This window comes from Cupressus sempervirens, chromosome 6, assembly GCF_028749045.1.
Source record: "Cupressus sempervirens isolate cs-2001-9-10 chromosome 6, ASM2874904v1, whole genome shotgun sequence".
Classification (NCBI taxonomy): Eukaryota; Viridiplantae; Streptophyta; class Pinopsida; order Cupressales; family Cupressaceae; genus Cupressus; species Cupressus sempervirens.
In genome coordinates, this window is record NC_143123.1 from 412,322,431 (window position 1) to 412,344,393 (window position 21,963).

The 21,963-nt window shown below is 34.7% G+C and overlaps 1 protein-coding gene across 5 annotated transcripts; it reads left to right on the forward strand.

Moving 5' to 3' along the window:
- The first annotated feature begins 2,814 nt into the window (after nt 1-2,814).
- On the forward strand, nt 2,815-16,762 carry LOC149552812 (hypersensitive-induced reaction 1 protein-like). Of its 5 annotated transcripts, none has more exons than XM_089788343.1 (6): nt 2,815-3,175; nt 6,913-7,113; nt 7,357-7,477; nt 15,292-15,383; nt 15,670-15,766; nt 16,099-16,762. In XM_089788343.1, exons 2-6 carry the CDS (start codon nt 6,922-6,924, stop codon nt 16,458-16,460), a joined length of 864 nt encoding a protein of 287 aa, XP_089644469.1. In that variant the 5' UTR covers nt 2,815-3,175; nt 6,913-6,921; the 3' UTR covers nt 16,461-16,762. The 5 variants fall into 5 exon arrangements, with proteins under 5 accessions (XP_089644469.1, XP_089644471.1, XP_089644473.1 ...); XM_089788345.1 differs by having other exon boundaries at nt 2,892-3,175; nt 6,884-7,113; XM_089788347.1 differs by lacking the exon at nt 2,815-3,175 and adding an exon at nt 3,401-3,562.
- Nucleotides 16,763-21,963: the final 5,201 nt, after the last annotated feature.

A 21,963-nucleotide genomic window follows, 5' to 3' on the forward strand; every position in this document is an offset into this window, starting at 1 on the left:
AATAGGGGGTCAAAGTCCATAGTGGCTACCAAGGTAACCTTAGAGTTGGCTCATGCGATGAAACTTACCCACTTGCATAGTAGATTTCCTACGTGTCATTATTGCCTCTGGTATTAGTTGATACTTGTCTCTTAGTAACCTTTGAGATAGTTTTCTTTTAGGTGTTTCCTTGACTTAGATGTTGGTTATGACTTATGTTGTTGATATCCATATGGGACTTGAGTCTATCTCCCCAAAGTGGTGGGAGTGGGCCATTTAGGTTCCACGAGGTTAGGTGGTAGTGCATTTTTCTTATACCATTGAGATCCGACCATTGACTATCGTTGCTGGATGTATCTATACAGTTGATGCTTTCTTTTTTATCTTGTATTTTTATTGGATGATTATTCTATGTTGTATTGTACTTGATTATTAAAGATCTTATGAGATGTTGTATATTATTGATGATGTATATTCTTTGAGCTTATAATACCTCATGACTTGTACAATTGATGATTAAGCATTTCTAATTATTGCCAAGTGACATCGGTTATATAATTGTATATTGTTTAAAATGGATATGTACTTGTAATATTCTTTGATGTGGTTATGTTTTGTTTTGGATTTAGTATTAATTAAACTTAAATGTGATTCAACGTCATGGGACCCTTATGAGATGTAATCTATTTATGATGGTTGTATTTATGTGAGTTCATACTTTCGTTATATTTTATCTCTTGTTGTTATTGCTTTTGTTGTATTATTTGTTGTTGTTTATTATCTTTATCTTTAAAAAAAAGTTTGGCAAACTTAGTAAAACTTTAGGTTAATTTTTTTTTTGGGTTCCCTGGCAAGGCATTACATATTAAATTGGTATACATGTAACACATCCTGTCATATCCAATGCATTGAAGTATAAAAAGAAAGAAGAAGCATGAGTGTGAATTAGAAGAAGGCTACAAGTAGTATAAGAAAAATCATAGTCTTATCTATCACAACAAGGTGATCATTGTATTTTAAAGGAATCACATTTAGCAAACTAAGTTGTAGATTAGAGATTAGCCATTGATTCATCCTAATAGGTGCATTAGTCAAATTCTTTAACAAGGTGGACTTAACAATTCTTTCCAAATCTCCTAACCGATTGCATACTTCATTATATGTTGTAAATCCTTTCACAAGGTGGACCTGATATTCCTTAAAATCACCATAAGTGATCAATTGTAAGCTTTAACAGGCTAGCTTTATATTACAATACTAAAGCTTGTGGGTATCATCCCCACCTTAGTTTTACTTTCTATTTGAATGATTTTTGGGTTACCAAATATTGTGTCAAATGTTATGAATGTTCTATTGCTTTCAATATTTCATGCATGCAATTAGATCATATTATATTGTGAAGGTTTAATTGGTAAATTAAAGTATAAGTTTTATTGGATCCTAATTCATTATAAAGAATATAATACTTCATTGTCTTGTTGACTTTGCTTCTGATTTAGAATCATTATTATTAAATTGGTTAGTCTTTACACACACACACACACACACACACACACACACACACACATGTATAGTTGTATATGTATACATATATATGTATGTATATATGTATATGTATACCTATATATATACATATACATATGTATACATATATGTGTATATATATATATTTGTACACACACACACACACACACACACACACACACACACACACACACATATATACACGCACACACACATACATACATATATACATACATACATAAAGACTAACTAACCAATTTAATAATAATGATTCTAAATTAAAAGCGAAGTCAACAAGACAATGAAGTATTATATTATTTATAATGAATCGAGAACCAATAAAACCTATACTTTAATTCACCAATTAAACCTTCACAATATAATATGATCTAATTGCATGCATGAAAGATTTAAAGCAATAAAACATTCATTACACTTGACACAATATTTGGTAACTTAGAAACCTCTCAAATAGAAAGTAAAACTGGGTTGGGGATGATACCCACAAGCTTTAGTACTACAGTATAAAGCTAGCCTGCTAAAGCTTACAATTGATCACTCATGGTGATTTTAAGGACTATTAAGTCCACCTTGTGAAAGGATTTACAACATACAATGAAGTATGCACTCAGTTAGAAGATATATATATATATATATATATATATATATATATGAAATCCTTATATTTTATGAAAATTTGATTATGTAATTCTTTAAGTTTAACTCAATATTTGACTTTGATGTTCCATTAAAAAAAAAAGGTAATTTTTTAGTAAGTCATCTATCACATTATTATGTTCTATTAGAACTCAAATGCTTAAATTTTTATATTTTGAGTGTCTTCTTTCCACCTTTGTTCTCATGTTGGCCACAACCTACAAGCAAGGGATAAACCTTTGACTTGTTCAATATACTAAAAATAGATGGCAAGCTAATCAAATTGTTGTTTTATTTAGTGGTCCACCATGTAATCAACATCCACAATTATTAGATATAGACCAAAAAGACACTAAAAGAATAGTTCAATTTTTTTTAAAACTTCAAAGCTAATACGACACTTATTGTTCATCTAACTTTGCTTCTTATTTAGAATCATTATTGTAAAATTGATTTACAAATAAGTTTTTTATATACGAAATTACCATAATTCTATTTAAATCTAATTATAAAATTACTTAAGTGAAGCTCATTGATCACAGTTCGATGTTCTATTAAAAAAATAAGCAACTCATCCATCACATTATATGTTTTCAACTTAAATGCTTAAATTTTTAATTTTAATAAATTCTTTCACCCTTTATTTTCATGCTGGCCACAACCTATAGAGAAGGGATAAAGCCTTCGACCTGCTGAATATGGTAAAAGTATACTTTAAACAAGGCCTAATGTGATTGTTCTTCATTTGATCCGCCACCGTGAAAACAACGTCGAGAACAATTATTATTCTTGGATAAGTTTAGAAAAAATTCGACTTCTATTTACGAGCAGACCGTGAAAACGTGTGTAGAGCTGTAATATTGAGAAAAACAAATAAAAATCAAATAAAAAACTGTGTACATGGCTGAAAATACCTTCTTGACGTGTTGGAAATTGCGTTTCTGCGCTAAAGAGGAATTTTCCTAAGCCTCGTTGCCGAAAAAACTTGGAAAAGATTTGGGGCCTCAGTACTCGGGTAATCCTTCTCTCAAATTCTAAATTATTTCAAGTTCAGTGCTCGATCTGAGGAAGTCTTGACGAATTTAAGTTAATCATTTTGGACTCTACCTTTTTTTTTTGTTGTGGACTATACTTTTAATTTCGTGGAAATGGTGCGAATTTGTTGAGTTCTTGACCGTTTCCGACCGCGTTTGCCCTCCGTTGTTTAATATTTATGGAATCATTTTCTCTGACCAATGTTCTTGCTGAATCGGATGACTCTGCCTTAGACTTTTAGCCAATAGCTTTGCTTTCGTCTTAATGAAATTGGCGAGAAAATTCTGGTTGCGTACTGTGAGATTTCCTCGAAATTGGATGAGCTTTGCCTTTTTTTGGCAACTTTTCAGCTTTATTATTCAATATCGTATGAAATATTCCTTCGGCTCAGTGTTTATGTTTGATTTAGCGTATTGAGCTTTAGTTAATCCAGAAACATGGAAAATAGAACGTTCTTAATTTAATAATAAGCTTATAGATGGTGCTTAATACCCCAATGTTATCTATTTTTGACAAAAAAATAGTATTCATTTTTATCAAGGTTATTGAAATTGGCGAGAAATTTCTGGTTGCATACTCTTAAGATTTCCTCAAAATTGGATGAGCTTTGACTTTTTCTTTTAACTTTGCCGCTTTTTGGTTCAATATTGTATGAAGTATTATTTCCGGTCAATGTGCACAGATTGATTTTGTGTATTGAGCGTTAATTAATCCAAAAACAACGTTAATAATCGAATAAGCTCATGGATGGTGCTTTATGCTCCACTCTTACCTATTTTTAACAAAAAATAGGATTCATTTTTATCAAGGAGCTCGGGGTGTACATATGTGGTTTTGTACATTGATTGAGGGTAATCTTATGTCGTCTTGCGGCTCCAATGCATTGAATCTTTCCTCGCATTCTTGTTGTAGCAAAGCATATTTTTTAGGCAATTTTCATTAATCATTAGAATTTAACCGTTACTATAACATTCCGCAGCTGCATCTAGGTTTAAATTCAGTGCTGTGCCCCTGATTCTCTTAAATCAATAGTACAATAATTGTATTTGAAAAAAATGAACTACCTAGGTGATAGAATTGGACCGGAAATACAGGGGGGGTTTGATGTAAACTCAGAATTTATGATTTATTTATTGTATATCCTGAAGCTTTATGTTTATATTCAAGAGGACATAAATACTTTAATCTAGGAAACGATCTTTCTAGGATGTTTCTCAAAAAGCTTGTTTTAGACATGTTTTAGAATCTCTAGTTTGGTTGAAAGACTCTATCAATGGTATCAACACGTCTATAAATACTTGTCTTTAAGCACTTATCGTTTATAATGCCATAGTCGAGGGAGCTTTGTGAAGGTTCTGATTCAGTGATTTCAATTAGTTACAATTTAAGCACAGTCTCGCTACTTTCCTGACAGGTTTGGTTTGAAAATATGTTATAGCTTAGCGGCAATTCAGGTACAGCTTTTCAATCTTCCTCAGCATTGTTTTGACAGTTGTTTTCCAATTTTTATGTCGTGTTTAATTAGAGCACGAGTTCATCTTTTAGAGTTTTCTGCTGTGCTTCTAACACAGGTTTTGATTTGTCGAAGTGTTTGATTAAATTGCTTCCCCTTTTTGGATGAAATAAGGCAGAGCAAGCTCTGGCTTTCTGTTTCAATTTGTGCTGCATGTCTTGGGTTTAATGAAGTTGCTTTTGATATTTTCAGACCTTTTGTATGAAAAAGGTTTTCTATGCCTTGGAAATACTCAAATTGCTTCTGATATTTCCGATATTGTATCGGAAAAGGATAGGTTCGTGCATTATAGTGTCTGTGTGCTATTGCTTTAGATGGTTTCTCCATAGCTATTACAATCATACAAATATCTTAGCAAGTTTTTCCTAGCCCATCTAAATCCATCCCAACTGGTGCTCAAATTTTCAAGTTTATATCTGCTTACATAAAATCTAGATTAAGTCTAAGAAATGGTTTTCAGAAGGATGATAATGAGTCTAAGAACCAATAGCTCAGCCAAAATTAATATGATAAATTGAGAAGAGTAATTGGTCTCACTTTGTTATGAAGTGTTCCCTTCTTTAGGAAGAAGTTTGATGATGTTTCTATTAATCTCTTCCCCTAAGAAACTTTGCTCAGTGAGTTCATTGTATATCAGATCATACTTAAATTAAATTAGTTGTTATATAGTCAATGCTTGCTTTGTAGAGTTCACTTAGAAGATCATCACCACCCAGAGATTTTACATTTTCAGAATACTTTGTGGTTCTTTCTAATTCGGCCCCCGGAATGCCTTCTCTCACCATCCATTGCAATTTTCTTACTAAGCTTCCTAGGGACAATTTTAGCACAGAGAGCCCTGCTTCATAACTATGATTATTGCTATGTTCTGTAGAGAATTTTTATAGAAGCCATTATATTCTTCTTTCATGTTCTCTATTTCTTATTTAGAGCCTCATGTTTATTTGGATGTGAGAATACTGAAAGAAATATTTTATTCCCTTGTTCCTTCTTTAAGCCACTTCGTCTTAGCTCTGTTCTTCCCTTCCTGTGCCATCTTCACTGTTGTTGTCAAAGGCAGTTATTTTTGGCACCACTACTGGTTCGTTGGCCTTGGGAATCACCTTGTAAGATTTCCTGTTGCTTTTGATGCTGTGTTTTATTATTTTCCACTGCAGTTTTTCTGCCGACGTTACCAGTTTTCTTTCTGTCACTCACTGCTTATTGTGAGACTTAGGGTATTAACCATGACCTACCTATCTTCTAACGGAAAAAGAGGATTGTGAAAAGGATGATGAATACTTAGCAATGGCCACTGAGCACCACCAAAAATGAAAAACATTCAAAATATTAAGAGTAGCACTATCAAAGACAGCTATGTTGGGAGGTTGGTGCCTTTGTCCCCTCTAGGTGGAGGTACTGTTCAGCATAGACTGAAGATTTGTGACATGTGAATAACCACCTCCCATGGATCCTTGTTTCTGGCTGTTGTGACTTCATTGATAGCTCGAGCTTTTGGTGTAATGGCAGCAGTGATTCCAACAAGTGGTATCAGAGCGTTTGGTTACAGGTTCCAATCCCTCGGGCTATGTGGGGGGGGGTTGTTAGGAGGTCGGTGCCTCTATCCCCTCTAGGTGAAGGTACTGTTCAACATAGACCAAAGATTTCTGACATGTGCTTAACCACCTCCGGTGGATCCTTGTCTCTGGCTGTTGTGACTTTCATTGATAGCTCGAGCTTTTGGTATAACGGCAACAATGATTCCGACAAGCTATCCATATGCCAGTAAAAACTCAAGAAACCACAAACAAAAAAAAACTTGAAATAAATAGGGTTGATAAATTAAATAGCATAACCCTCAAGAAATAGAGAATCAGAAAATCATGCCAAACAGAAAAAGATGGGATATTGATGTTGGAGAATAACAATAGAGGACGAGGTATTCCCACATTGCAATTGGAAAAAAAATGCAGGTTTTGAAAAAAATGGTTTCTTCTGATGTCATTGTCACCTCATGATAAGAAAATAACCAAGTGGAAGGATTGTTTTAGCTATATTTGTTTTACTGATGAGCCAAGCTATATGACAATAATCCTGCTTTATATACCAAGTTGCCATTTTTCTAAGATTTTGTTTGCAATTTCTTTATGGGTTTAATTGAAAACTGTTGCTTAAATGGTTTGAGATGTTTATTAGGACCAATTGTACTTTCGGAATGGATGCAGAAATAGCGAATGGGACAATTTTTGTGCTGTTGTGTACAAGTGGAACAGTCAAATGTTGCCTTGAAAGAGAGATTTGGACGTTATGAAGAAGTTCTTGAACCAGGGTGCCATTGCCTTCCATGGTTTTTGGGGAGTCAAATTGGAGGCCATCTTTCTTTGCGGGTACAAAAACTAGATGTTCGTTGTGAAACAAAGACTAAGGTATGTGCTTTTTAATTGTTACTTAGGATGCAATAGAGTTTAAAATTAAAACAAGCATTTAATTTATATTTTATGAATCTCTATTTTAGAATTTGAAAGTATTCCACATTAAATTGTTACTTAGTATGCAATCATAGTTGTTTTGTTTCAAAATTTGGAAGTAACCTACATTAATAATCCATTCAATAAGTATGAAAGGCATTTTGTACAATTTCATCATCTAAGATTCTTTTGTTATTTCAGGATAATGTATTCGTGACAGTGATTGCTTCTGTGCAATACCGTGCCCTCCTAGAGAAAGCAAGTGATGCATTCTATAAACTAAGCAATACAAGGGAACAAATCCAAGCTTATGTATTTGATGGTAAGCATTACATTTCTAACAATATAGCATGATAGAGGTAGCGTATCAAATTGGAGACCATAATTGTTCAAACAATAAACAAACATTCTTACACATAGGGATCAAAAGCACACATTCTATTAGAGGATGAAACATAAATAAATATACTTTGTCAAAATAGATTATGGGGGAAAAACTCAAATATAAACACAACCAATTGAGACAAGAACAGAAAACACAAAAGAATACATAATTGATAGAAACACAGAAACATGCATTTAAATAAGGAATATAGTGACATATACACAAGCATATATGAAGTGTGTGATAATTTAATAGTTTGATGCAGAGCTACTAGTGTTAAGAAAATTCTTGTCTAGAACTTCTAATCCATAAGTCAAAGCAGGCTCAAATGAGTCCTTTTGGCTAGTTTAATGAGCCTAGATGCTAATAAATGTACATTTTTTTAAATACCAAATATCATGTATTTCCAAAATTGTCAAGTTTGTGCCAGGGTGATCTGAGTTTGTACTCACGTTTGAGCTAAAAATCAACCTACAGAATCACCATTTGAGTCTATGTTGGGTAACAATGAGTTGTACTGATCCATGAGTCTAATTCAATCTGCTGTACCAAATTATCCAGCACAGATGTTAAGGCTATATGTGAAGGGAGCAATTTGTCATCATCCATAAGGACACAACTTCCAATCAGTAAATATTTTTTGAATTTCATAACTGCATCTTACAATGTACCGACTGGAGGCACTGGGCCTGCCAATGCCCATAAATATCTTTTCGTCCTTGACAATCTGATCAAGACCAGAAACTTGATTTTATCTTTCATCTCATCAAAACCCAAATTCCAATTTTTGAGAAATGGACCTTTCTGTTCAAGGAACCAAGGACCTTACAAAAGGATCCTTGCATGATCATCTGGGTTTGTAAATGAAATCAAGAAAATTATATTCTTTCGAGCCAACACATCAACTTGCTCAATTATCTTCCACTTCTAAAGTAGCCACTTTCTAACAACATCAACATTGGGATAAAATCAGCAAAATCTGCCAACGTGCATGCTCCTAAGCCAAGAAGTATAATTTTCTAGGAGTTCAGAATGGTGATTTGGGGATTCAAACCCTCCTCCAAAATTTGAGGACGACCAGCAAAAGGAAATGGCAAGACCTTTGTAAGGCCACAAAAAAAAACTCCTCTGCCAGACAGGAGTTAGAGTAATCTTCCTTTTCAGCCTAAGCATCAGGCCCACATGTACTAGGAACAACATCAGCCAACAGGCCGGCCGCTACAGGGATTTGGTCCTCAGTGACACCACTAATAGTTGTCTTACATGAAATTGTGTCCAGCAAACACCATTCATTTGTAACTGTTAGTGAACAGATTAGTCTTCGTATTAACATAAACTTATTGACTCTATTATCCCATTTTCTGAAGACACAAAAGTTCATAACAGTTGGGTAGGTTCAATAACTAACCTCCCTCTGAATTGTAAGAGGTACAGCTCCCTCGTTGGATATTTAGTGAATAACTAACCTCCCCCTGAATTGTAACTAAAACATAGATACTTGCTTTACATTGTTTTACATCTCTTGCTCTCTCATCCTGATGATGGATCACATAGTGTGATTCGAAATGTTGATGGCAAAAATCTTTACACAATCTAATCCAGAAACTCAGTACCATAACTATCATGGATTGTGGAAATCTGATTGCATTAATAGATACATGCTTTTAACCTGTAAACTAAAAGGCTGCACATCTCATTCTTAAATGCGAGGCCAATAATAAAATGATTATAAGAATAACAAATGGGACAAGAAGATAACAAATCCCTTCAAGTTTCTAGTGATTCAAAACTTACTTAGAAGATGATAGCAACACAAGAATTAACCAAATCATTAACCCACAGAGATCAGAACTGGGCATGAAATTTAAGGAAGACATTCACAAAGTAATGTTCTCCAATTCAATTCCAAATAACACAGATTTAGATTGCTGTCATAAAACCAGTTCTTATTGCATTGGTTCAAAACCCAATAACAAAATGATTTCCAAAGTATCAGATGTTAATTCAGTTCAAGCATTACCATTAAAAGACAGCATTCAGTATTTACTAGTAAAGAGCAAAAACCGTAATGTCTTTTCCTTTTCTCTATCTTTTCACCCCTTTTCCATCTAAAATTTTCATACTTATAGTCTTAGATTGCCGGAAGGATCTCCCTGAAAGCCCGACTCTCCTACAATTACCAATGACAGTTATTATAACTGAGTAATTCAAACAGGGACACGTGTTCGATATGTCTTAAAAACAACAAAAGAGGAAATTAAAGTAAACTAAAACTAAATAGAGGAGCCACACCTGGGATCTTCTTCTCGCTCCTCTTCATTGACAGGGACATGTGCCAACTTCCAGACGTGAAAAGTGCTCACGAACTCCTGCATAGCACTTCCAAGTCATATTTTCTTTGAGAATGTACAACATGCCAAGTTTCACGCTCTTTAAAGGATTCCCAGTTAGGAATTTGTTAACACCATACTGTTCCACTTCCCCAATCCGAGCAACCACAGCTGACCAGTTAGCTCCTTCAGCATCAGATGCCAGAAGTTGGGTTTGAACTTCGCCAAGAAGGGCTTCGACATCATTTAACACCACACTAGATTCTTAGATGAACCATTTTCCATTCTTGATTATACCATCAATCCATTCATCCATTGCCAGAACTACTAATTTGCCCTTTTGTAACTGATTGAATAACTTCGTACTTTCAACAGAGTTAAGATTAAAGTTTTGTGGGGCTTGAGCCAGGGGAAGCACTCCTAACTTGTTGAGGGAATCAATATACTTAGCCATGGCATTAATGATTTGCTTTAACTCTTTTTTTTCTTTGGCATCCCTTTGAGATGGAACCACCATTTCCTGAGTAGAGTGCGATAGCATGTGCTCTTTAGTTCCACGATTCAAGACTACAAGAGCGACTTTGGTCACTTAAAAGTCACCAACGCTAAAATCAGTTGAACCCTCTTTTGGTTTGTACAGAGCAACTTCGACAGTAGCTCCCCCTGTTTTAGGATCTGCGGTCACATGCGGGACATTTTTCATCTTCTTCGCTTTATGGGTTGTGGAACTGTATTTACTGACCATATCTTGCACTGGTACTACTACAGGAACAAGACTTCTTTTCTTACTAAATGAACTAGTGAGCCAGTTAGGAATCATTGATGGTGATTTGGTTTTATCTGGATCTTTTGTCGGGGTTGTCAATTGACTTACAACCTGAGAAACATTATCCATGGCCACTTGAACCTGCAGATCACTATCATCAGATTCCATGCCCTGTTCTTTGTCCAAGTTCACCTGTCCTGCCTCTTGAGTAGTCATCTTAATCTATTTCTTGGATTTAGTATGTCATCTGGTTCTCTGTACAATAGGTTGATTCTTCACTGGCTCAAAGACTGGTTGATCCAAGTCCCTTGTATTACCTGCACGATCAACAGAAACAAAGTTGTCAGCAATTAGGGGAAACTGTATATCTCAGTTATGTTCTTCTGATTGAACTCAGATTGTCCCCTGTTTCTTCTTTGATTTCAGCCATGCCTTTGTACGTTCAATGACTGCATTAGTCCTTTGAACTATGTCATCTTCTTCAGCCTTCGACCAATCAAGGGTAGGTATAGGAAGGTCTGTTTGAGCCATTAACTCGGGTTCAGTCAATTTTGAACCATCCTCTTGAACCCCTTTTATGTTCAACTTTAACTGAAAAGAGACAATTTGTGACATTAGAAACCTAGAATGATCTCTTTTCAGAACTTCCCTCTTGTTGGCATAATCTTCCCAATTATACTTGATATGGGCATTGATACAAGCTTGTCTTCTAATTCTAATGTGGCCTTTTCAAATCCTTTGTTATCAAAGCCTTTTCTCTCTTAGTTACTCGATTTGTGCCCTAGAGGCTGGATCTGGATTTGGATCCAACCCGGATCCGGATCCATGGCTAGATTCATCTGGATTCTTCTAAAAAATATTAAAAATTTTCTTTTATTTTTTTCCGATTATTTTCTTATAATTATAATGGATTTGATCTATAGATTCATACCACAATCATAGATTCATACTCTGAAATGATTTAGAATCATCGATTTATACTTTTAAATGAATTAGTTTTAGAATTGTGTATATTTCTCTCATTTTTTAGTACACACACACACACACAAATCCTCCACGAATCATAATTGGGAAAAAAGAAATTATGAATCCATGAATCCGATTCACGTACCCGAATCAGATTCATTTCACGAATTGGTAACTAAGTTTTCTCTCCTTGTAGAACTTGAAATTAAAAGTACAAAGATCACAGTCTATATTAATAGCACTTTCCACATTTTCTCATTAAAGTTTGCCTATCTTAATGGGGAAAACATTATCCAATTTGTCTTCAAAAATGAATTTCTTAACCATAATACCTAGCTGCCTACAGTGTTCAGCCAAAACAAAACAATCCAGGGTGTATCTCATATAAACTCTCGATCTAGGTGTAAGTCAACTTGGGAAACTGTATAAAAATGCTACCATAGGTCTGAACTAATTGCTGGGCTTCCACTGACATTCTCTGTTCAGACATTCATGCCAATTCAAAACACAATCTACCCATAAAGACATCATGAACCTTTCTGTAATCCTCAAAGGCACAGGTTTTCTGTAGCAGAGGACAATACTCATAGATGGTAATTTGATGATCAAAAGGTTCATGAGGTAGGGGCAAAAGATTCCGTGTACAGGCCAAACAATACACAAGATAGGAGGACATGAAAAAGTCTTTCTTGATAGTCCGTGTCCATTTCAGTTGTAATCTCATTGAAGCAGGTAATAATTTTGGCCCAATCAAGATGTTGCTTGCCTTCCAATACGATTTCTATGTAATAAAACATCCAATCTTCCCATAGATAGGCATTTGGTGCACCTCTAACCCTATGTAGCAGGATGACCAAGTTGTGTATGTGGGGCTTCAAATGATCCCTGTTTAGGCTTACAGGTTACCTTGAACCACCTATGTAGTTCTTCTTAATCCAATCTCTAGCTATTAACTACTACACTAGTGAGGTTCCTCCTTGAACTTGCAAGAGATTGGGTCGGGGATAAATCCACAAAGGGTTCATTAGGTATCTGTAGAACAATCATCACATTTTCTCGGGTAACTTCAAACAATGACCAAGTTGTGTATGTGGGGCTTCAAATGATCCCTGTTTAGGCTTACAGGTTACCTTGAACCACCTATGTAGTTCTTCTTAATCCAATCTCTAGCTATTAACTACTACACTAGTGAGGTTCCTCCTTGAACTTGCAAGAGATTGGGTTGGGGATAAATCCACAAAGGGTTCATTAGGTATCTGTAGAACAATCATCACATTTTCTCGGGTAACTTCAAACAATGCTTCACTGCCGTTTTTCTCAATACAATTGGCTTTGACATCATAGGGATTCACACATTCCTATACTAGCTCGGGACTAGTTGTGGCAGGAGGGAAGGCAACAACCTCTATCAAACCACTACTTAGGATTTCAGTCATGCCTGGTTCATCTAATGCATCAAATAGCCTACTGGCAAATAGAAACCACATCATCTACATCTCTCAAATTTGTTTCTGTGAGTATGGGACCCTTACAATTCATATTGCTATGATTACCAAAAAGATGCTAAGAAGACTTCATATTTTTACTACCACAATAGTGAACACAAAAACCCAAACTCCACAGAAATGGAAATTTATAGAGGAAAAGGAACTGAGCGGAGTGGTGAAATTTACCTTGATTCGGCAGTAAAAACACCAACAAAACACTTCTTGAATCTCCTGAACTCTTACCTCTGCTGCAAGCACTTGAAAGATTTTTAGAATTACTTTTTAAGAAAAACCTTTTAGATGATGGTGGTGCTTAAGACAAATCTCAAGATGCAAATTTCACACACACCAAGTACCGTTCAATTGGACAATTTACGGTAAGTCTTATTTATAATGGTCTTTTCTGTTTTTACAAACCTTATTCCATCAGGATGACTTTCACACGTGACATCTTTTCCTTACAATTCATGCCACCAGCTGCGTATCCTCACATTTGACATTGCCACTTAATGATTGTTTTGCATGACGTGCCCAACGAAATTGCTCTCTGTTTTGATGCCACCTCAGCCCCTCCATATCCCTTTCAAGGATCATGTCTAAATGAAGCCATCATAACTTCAACTTAACCAATGATGAAGCTGTGCCGCAATGAGTCAGCTGTGGGACACGCCAGTTACTTGATTTTTGAACTGTGCATATTGCTGAAATGGTTTGAACCTTGGTTCAAAGTGGTTCAAAATGGTTCAGGAGTTCAAATAGGTTCAAAGGGTTCAAATAGCTTCAAAAGTTCAACTGCTTGATTCATAAAGGACTTTTAACTAATTTGAACCTGGTTTAAGACTCGAATTTAGCACTGCATATGGACTTGATAACATTTGACATCAGAAAGGAAAAGACACCTAAAGCTTGGAAGCTTGGACATCGAATGAGAGGTTCAGAACTGACCATTCGATGTTGAGATCGGATGTAACTCTAGGCGACTGAAAAGTACTGGGACCAACAGTAACCTTAGCTGCCTTAGCCATTGGAGCAAGGATAACCAACGCCCTAGAAGTCCCAATAGGAGTCTCACTTGACACTGAAGGGAGTTGAGATGAGGGAAGCATGCTTTAGAGCTCTCACTAAGATGCCCGGAATAGACCCAAAGAAAGCTGACTTCTCAGCAGATGCCTGTACCTGCTGCACAGACTACTGTGCCTTTAACCATGACTCCGCGAGGGATTCATCATTGTCACCAATAGATCATTCGTCCTTGCCATTTGGTTTGTCCTGCCATCATCATCATCTTCTTCATCTGTTCTCAGCTTGCTCCTGCTTTAACTATGTAGTTTGTAGTTTGAACTAGGCTCAAATCCCCCTTCCTGCTTCCTGCTGCTTCTCCTGCTCCCTTTCTTACTCACTTCATAGTTGGTAACTTTTTTCCATCGTCTTGGTTATGTGTAGCTCTCTTGTAGAGTTTATCAAATGCATTTACCTCTAGACATCATACCAGGATGATAATAACATTCTACAAATTTGGGAATTTTTGCAAATCCATGTGTATACTACTGAAATACAAACGTTATAATTTGGATTACATTCATTTTCTGTTTCTTTTCTGATTTTCTAACCAGATAGAATAGAGTGCAATATCATGATTAGGAAAAGATTAGAGATCTGGAAACATGAATCATAAATTCCAAATGAAAGAGATTTCAGTTTTCAAATTGGTTGATCAATATGACTTTGAACAATATCAGATTTCCACTATCCATTTGTAAATTATGAAGTTCACTTCTTGATTCGATTGTGTGTATTTTTTAATAAATGTTTTGGATAACACTACGAGATCCATCATCGGGATGAAAGAGTGCAGTATACACTGTGGAGTTATCGAACTAGTTATTTATAATATTAACTATCAATAGCCTTGTCCATTTTTTGTTTTAAAAAATATATATAAAGAATAAAAAATAATAACTATTTCAAATCCTGCACTCTTTCATCCTGAAAATGGATCACATAGTGTGATCCGAAAAGTTGATGTTAAAAAATACACACAATCGAATCCAGAAGTAAACTTCATAATATGTCTTTGGCTTTATCTCCATGTCATCTGGGCTCTAGTTTGGTGCATTATGTCTTTTCGTTGTAAATTGTTATGCCTACTTTTTCTTCCTATTATATATTTCTTTCTGAACTTCATTTACTTTGCATATGCAGTCATTAGATCAAGTGTCCCAAAGATGAACCTCGATGATGTTTTTGAGCAAAAGAATGAGGTGGCTAAAGCTGTTGAAGATGAACTTGAAAAGGTTGATTAAATACAGTAAACTACTGATATTTCTTGTGTAATTTCATAAGAAATATCTTCTTTTTAAATTTTTAAATCCACTGCAGAATTTTTTAATATTTAGTGGAGTAAGCTCCTCCTTTCCAAAATTTCTAAACCTGCTGTAGAATATTTCAATATTTATTGGGTGATGCATCTCTTTATTATTAGTATTTTTGCAATCATTTTATTGATTGATAGTTTTACTTTTCTAACTTCCGTTTAGTAAAAAGTCTGAATGTTTAGATTGTTTCTATATGTGATTACAGGCTATGACAACCTATGGGTATGAGATTGTGCAAACGCTTATTGTGGATATAGAACCTGATGAAACTGTGAAGAGAGCAATGAATGAAATAAATGCAGGTAGAAACCCTCTTCGAATGGTCTTTGGTATCCAGTTGCACTCATTGAAAGTATTTTTTGGGTTACCTGAGCATAGTTAACTGCTTTCTGAAGATTTCTTTTGCTGGAGCTATCCACATTTCATCAAATTTTTAAAAGAGCCTGGTGCCACATTGTAAATTCTTGAATAAATGTTTTGATACCTCATCGGTATTCGTGTTTTGGTTTTATAAATTACTTGTTCTAAAAGATGACCTTTTTTCGCAGTTCATTGTTCTTACGATTTTGTGTCTGGATTATCTAATTATGGTATTTTAACTTAAGTAATTGTTCAATTGAATTTTGATTATCAGCTGCAAGAATGAGAGTAGCAACAAGAGACAAAGCTGAGGCAGAGAAAATTTTGCAAATCAAGCGAGCTGAAGCAGAAGCAGAATCAAAGTTCCTAGCAGGACAGGGTATTGCCCGGCAACGTCAAGCAATCGTGGATGGTCTAAGGGATAGTGTCCTTGGTTTCTCTGTTAATGTTCCTGGGACAACTGCCAAAGATGTGATGGATATGGTGTTAGTGACACAGTACTTTGACACAATGAAGGAGATCGGAGCTTCTTCAAAGTCTTCGGCAGTGTTCATACCACATGGACCTGGTGCAGTTCGTGATGTTGCTGAACAGATCAGAGATGGACTACTACAGGCACAGGCGCAGGGGAACTGATAATCTTGTGCATTGAAGATATTATGTTATCCTATGAGTTAGTTTGCTATCCAGCTTTCTAATTATGTATGTTAATAAACATTAGTTTGCTATCCAGCTTTCTAATTGTGTATGTTAATAAACATTATGTATTTCATCCTATGTTTTCTATTGTGTGTTATAGACATTGAACATATATATTCATGGAGTAGCGTAAAGTGGAATAAGGCACACACGCCAGTGTTTGTAGAGTGTTTCTGCTTTGTACAGCCTCACGGGGTGTTGGAATACTCTTGGATAAATCATAGTACTACTTTTGATAATTTCAATTTCAGCTAGAGACGCATTTTGTAGGTTACGAGGTGGTTGAATCGCTCAGCTTTCTCATTTCTACGTTGATATTGCTAACTTATCCTTCACAATATCTTTAAGTGTATTTATTTTTTAGGAAGTAGTTTTTCGGCAGTTTATTTATGTAACGATACACAACTATCTAACAATTTTTAGGTTGTATATATTCCCTCCTTGTTATAATAAATGTGTTAAGTGTGTGCATTTCATTTACATTCTTTGGGCTTGTTACAGTGGTATTAGAGCTAAATTGTTGGAGAAAAAGAATTTAGATTGAATTGTGATTCCAATGCATTATTTAATTTCAATCATTGGACTAGTTCTTTCGGAAAAGGGAATTATCATGAATGGTTTCGAAAAGTTAAAAAAACTCTTATTTATAATGATTTGTGAGATGATATTTGTGAAAGCAAAGATGAAAATGAAGAGCCGGAGCAGCCTACAGATGAAAATGAACTCGTTATCTGGAAGAGTAAAGACAAAAAGGCTTATGCTCTCATTGTTGCCTCCATTACTAAAGAGGTAAGTAGACAGATAATCTCTTGTAAGAGTACATTCGCAACATTAAAAAAACTCATAAAGATCTGTATGATTCTCATTCAAAACTTGAAATCATTCAATTATTAATGAAGTTATTCAAGTTAGAATGGAAAGATAATGATCCAATGAAGTTAGCCTCTAAAATTAGGGCTTTATTTCATGATATTGAAGCCATGGGTGTAAAAGTAGATCTACAGCTCACTGCTTTTATTAAAGCTCTTTATCCTACATATTCACACTATCTTGAATCTCTTCAAGCTAGTGAAAAGATGAAAGATATCACATTCGACAAACTTGTGGAGAAGATTGTAGAGAGGGAAAAAGCATATGGGAAGAAAGAATCGCTTTCAAATGTTGAAACTTTGTGTCTTTCACAAAAACAACAGGGGCAACCAACCAAAGATAAGCCTTCTAGACATGACAGTAGCAACAGAGATTGTGGAAGAAGACAGTCTAGAGGTAGGGGGGATAAAAATGATCAAGGTGATAGACAATATTCTTAGCCACAACACCAACATAGGGAATATCAACAAAAAGAGAGGCAATCTATACAATGCTATAGATGTGGAAAAATGGGTCATAGTGCCAATCTTTGTCGAACTCCATGGCAGAAGATTTGTGACAAGAAGGAGAAGCCACAAGAGAGAGGTAACTCTCCTGAATCTACACATTATGTTATAGCACATTGTAATGTTGGGATTGAAGAAGTTTTTAGTACTTCAAATTCTAGTTTGAATGATACTTGGTTGTAGATACTGGAGCCACATGTCATATGACATTTAGAAGAGATTTTTTTTGAGACATTCAATGATCAAGTGGATGGAGTAGTATATTTTGCTGACACATTTGAGTTAAAACCTTCAGGCATTAGATCTTTTAGACTTAAATTACTAGGTCTTGTTGATTACATACTTTCTAATGTTCTTTATCTTTCACAATTGAAGATAAATTTAATATCATTTGTGCATATTAGACAGCAAGGCCATTCAATACATATGTTTGATGGTATTATTGAGATTAGAAGAGATGATGATCATGTGATTGTAATGACTAGAGTGGAAGATGACAAACTTTTTATTTTAAAGGTACTTCATCAAGTTCTCAAAATTATGCAAATTTCTCACAACTTGGTGGTAATATTTCTTCCAGCTTGTTATGGCATGCAAGATTTGATTACATTAACTATGATTGTCTCAGAATTATGAAACAAAATGGAATTCAAGGACTTCCCACTATCCCCAAAAAAATTTCTCAATGTGACACTTGCATTTTAGGCAAACATAGTAAACAACCTTTTCATGATTCTATGTTTAGAGCTTCTAGAAAGTTAGGTCTCATTCACTCAGATTTGTGTGGGCCTATGCCTTTTCCATCAGCAAATGGAAACAAATACATAATGACTTTTATTGATGACTATACTAGGATGTGTTGGGTTTATTTATTAAAAGAGAAATCTCAAGCTTTTGATAACTTCAAAAATTTCCATTTATAGATTAAAAATGAGACTCAACTCAATACTGGAACCCTAAGAAGTGATAATGGTGGTGAATACACTTCTAAAGATTTTGAAAAATATTTGTAGGAAAATGGTATTAAGCATCAGACAACTGTTCCTTATAACCCGTAGTAGAATGGTGTAGCAGAATGTATGAATCGAACGCTCCTGAATATGGTAATATCTATGATGTTTTTTTAAAACGTTAAATTAATGTTTTGGGGAGAAGTAGTTCTTTGTGTTGTCTCCATAAAGAACACAAGTACTTCTGCTACACTAAAAAGCAAAACTCCCTATGAAATGTGGCATGGCCATCTTCCAAGTGTCAAACATTTTAGGGTTTTTGGTTGCACCTGTTATGCTTTAATTCCTACTCAGCTGAGAAATAAATTGGAAGCTAGGAGCAGAAAATGCATTTTTTGGGATATTCTACTACTTCAAAAGCTTATCATCTATATGATGAGGAGAATTAAAAAATTGTTATTTCTAAAGATGTTATATTTTTTGAATTTGAAAAAGATGCACACATTATTGATAAACAACTTTCTCATCTTGATAGATTTCAATAAAAAAATTTATATCATGAATGGGATAATGAACTTCCAACTCTTGAAGGGGGGATTCCCTTTCTAGATCAATCTTTGAAAGTTACAAAGAATGAAGACAATATGAAAGAGAAAAATTCTAAAGAATCTGAAATAGTTTGTGAAGAACCTGTTGAAAGATAGAGAACAATTCTAAAGAATCTGAAATTGTTTGTGAAGAGCCAGTTGAAAAAGATTATGAACCAACTTGTGAAAAATCTAATTCAAAGGCTTTTGAGATTGATAAAACACCAAAGCAATTAATTCGTAGATCAATGCATACCAAGAAAATTTCAAAAAAGGTATGAAGATTTTGAATTAAATTTTGCTATTGTTGATGAACCTTCTTCATTTCAATAAGCAATAACAAGTGATGCATGAAGAAGTGCAATGCAAAGAGAGTATGATGCTCTCATAAAAAATGGAACTTGGAGGTTAGTGGACCCTCCAATTGGAACCAAACCTATTGGCTGCAAGTGGGTATATAAGAATAAATATAAAATTGATGGTTCACTTGACAAACACAAAGCAAGACTTGTAGCAAAAGGATATGCTTAGAGAGAAGGCGTTGACTACACAGAAACTTTTGCTCCTACAGCCAAGTGGGAAACTATTCAAGCATTGTTTTCTTTGGCAACACAAAATGATGGAATATACATCATAAGGATGTTAAAACCACCTTTTGAATGGAGATTTGAAGGAAGATGTCTATATGTTGCAACCTCAAGATTTCGTTATCAAAGGCCAGGAACAAAAGGTATGTAAATTGGTAAAATGTTTGTATGGTTTGAAGCAAGCACCACGTGCCTAGTATGAAAAATTAACTCAGCACCTCCTCAAATTAGACTGCAAACATTTTAGTCTAGATGATGCAACTCTCTTTGTCAAGAAAATTGGTAGATCAATTGTGTATCTAGTTGTATATGTTGATGATCTTCTCATCACAGGCAATAATGATGATTATATAGAATCCATTAAGAGAGAGTTGAAAAAGTGTTTTGATATGACTGACTTGGGATTACTTCATTATTACTTAAGTATTGAAGTCATTCAAAATTCTAAGTTTTTTTTTTCTTAGAAAAAATATATTGGAGAGTTATTATGTAGATTTGGCGTGAAAGATTGTAATTATGTTTACACTCCAATGGAGCAAAATTTGAAGATTTCGTCCAATGAAGGAAATGATTGTGAAGATTCAACCAAGTACAAGAAGCTTTTTGGAAGTTTGATTTATCTCACTACTACTCATCCTGACATTACCTTGGTTGTAGGAATTTTGTCCATATTTATGCATAAATCATGTGAAGGGCACTGGATTGCATCACAATGATTTTTAAAATATTTAAAAGGAACTCAAACTCTTGGCATAAAATATTCAAAAGTTTCAGACTTCCATCTTACTGGCTATTCTAACTCAGATTTTGATGGTGATAAAGAAAATGGGTTATCTACTTTTAGTTATTTGATGACCCTAGGATCACCTGCTATTACTTGGAGATCAAAGAAACAAACAATTCCTAAGAAACATATAACTTCAACAACTTTATTTGTTGATTATAATTTTGCAATACAATTGGCCAAGAATCCTAAATTTCATGATCAAACCAAGCTTATCAATACCAAATATCACTTGATTCGACATCATGTTGAAGCCAAAACTATACAACTGAAAAACTATTCCACTAAAGAATAAATTGTTGATATTTTTACTAAAGCACTGGGACGTGTTAAATTGAACAATTCTAAATGCCACTTGGCATGCCAAACATCCCTTCAGATTAAGGGGATAATGCTAACTAATCCTTTGGGATATCTTAAGTTTTTTTTTTAGGAAGTAGTTTTCTAATAGTTTACTTATGCAACAATTTATATAGTTGTACACAACTGCCTGAACAATTCTTAGGTTGTATATATTCCCTTGTTATAATAAATGTGTCAATGTGTGCATTTCATTTACATTCTTTGGGTATGTTATAGATTTGCATTCACATTTTTTTTTGTTTCCTCCAATCAATTGATAATAACAAGCATATGTTCGTTGAGTATTGCACTGTGGAGTAAGGCACATTTGCCAATGCTTACAAATTGTTTCTTGCTTTGGCTTGGCAAGCATTCGTATAGCCTTGGATGGAGTACTTGTATTTTCTACATATAAAAAAGAACAGCTTCGCACTTCTGTTCAACTTTTTCTTTTCAGATCACGAGCACATTGTCTATGCTTTGCACTTTGCCAGATTATAAAATTCATTTAGTAAAGTTGTAGCATGGATGCTCAACTGATTTGGTACCATTGCATTTGTTTGGAGGAGGGGAATTGCATTATTTGTGGTTGTACCATTTATATGTTTTAGGAACATAAGCATATAAGCTTAGTGTCTGGTTGTAACCAGCTAGTTTTTTCTTAATTTATAAAGAAACTTTGGGTAGTGCATGTTATACTTTTTAGCATGACTGGTGATGCTGGTATGACATGCCTTACAACCTCACATATTATTGAGCTGGAGTTGCGAACCGGTATTAGGTCCCATGTATGCCTTCTCTTCAAGATCTCATT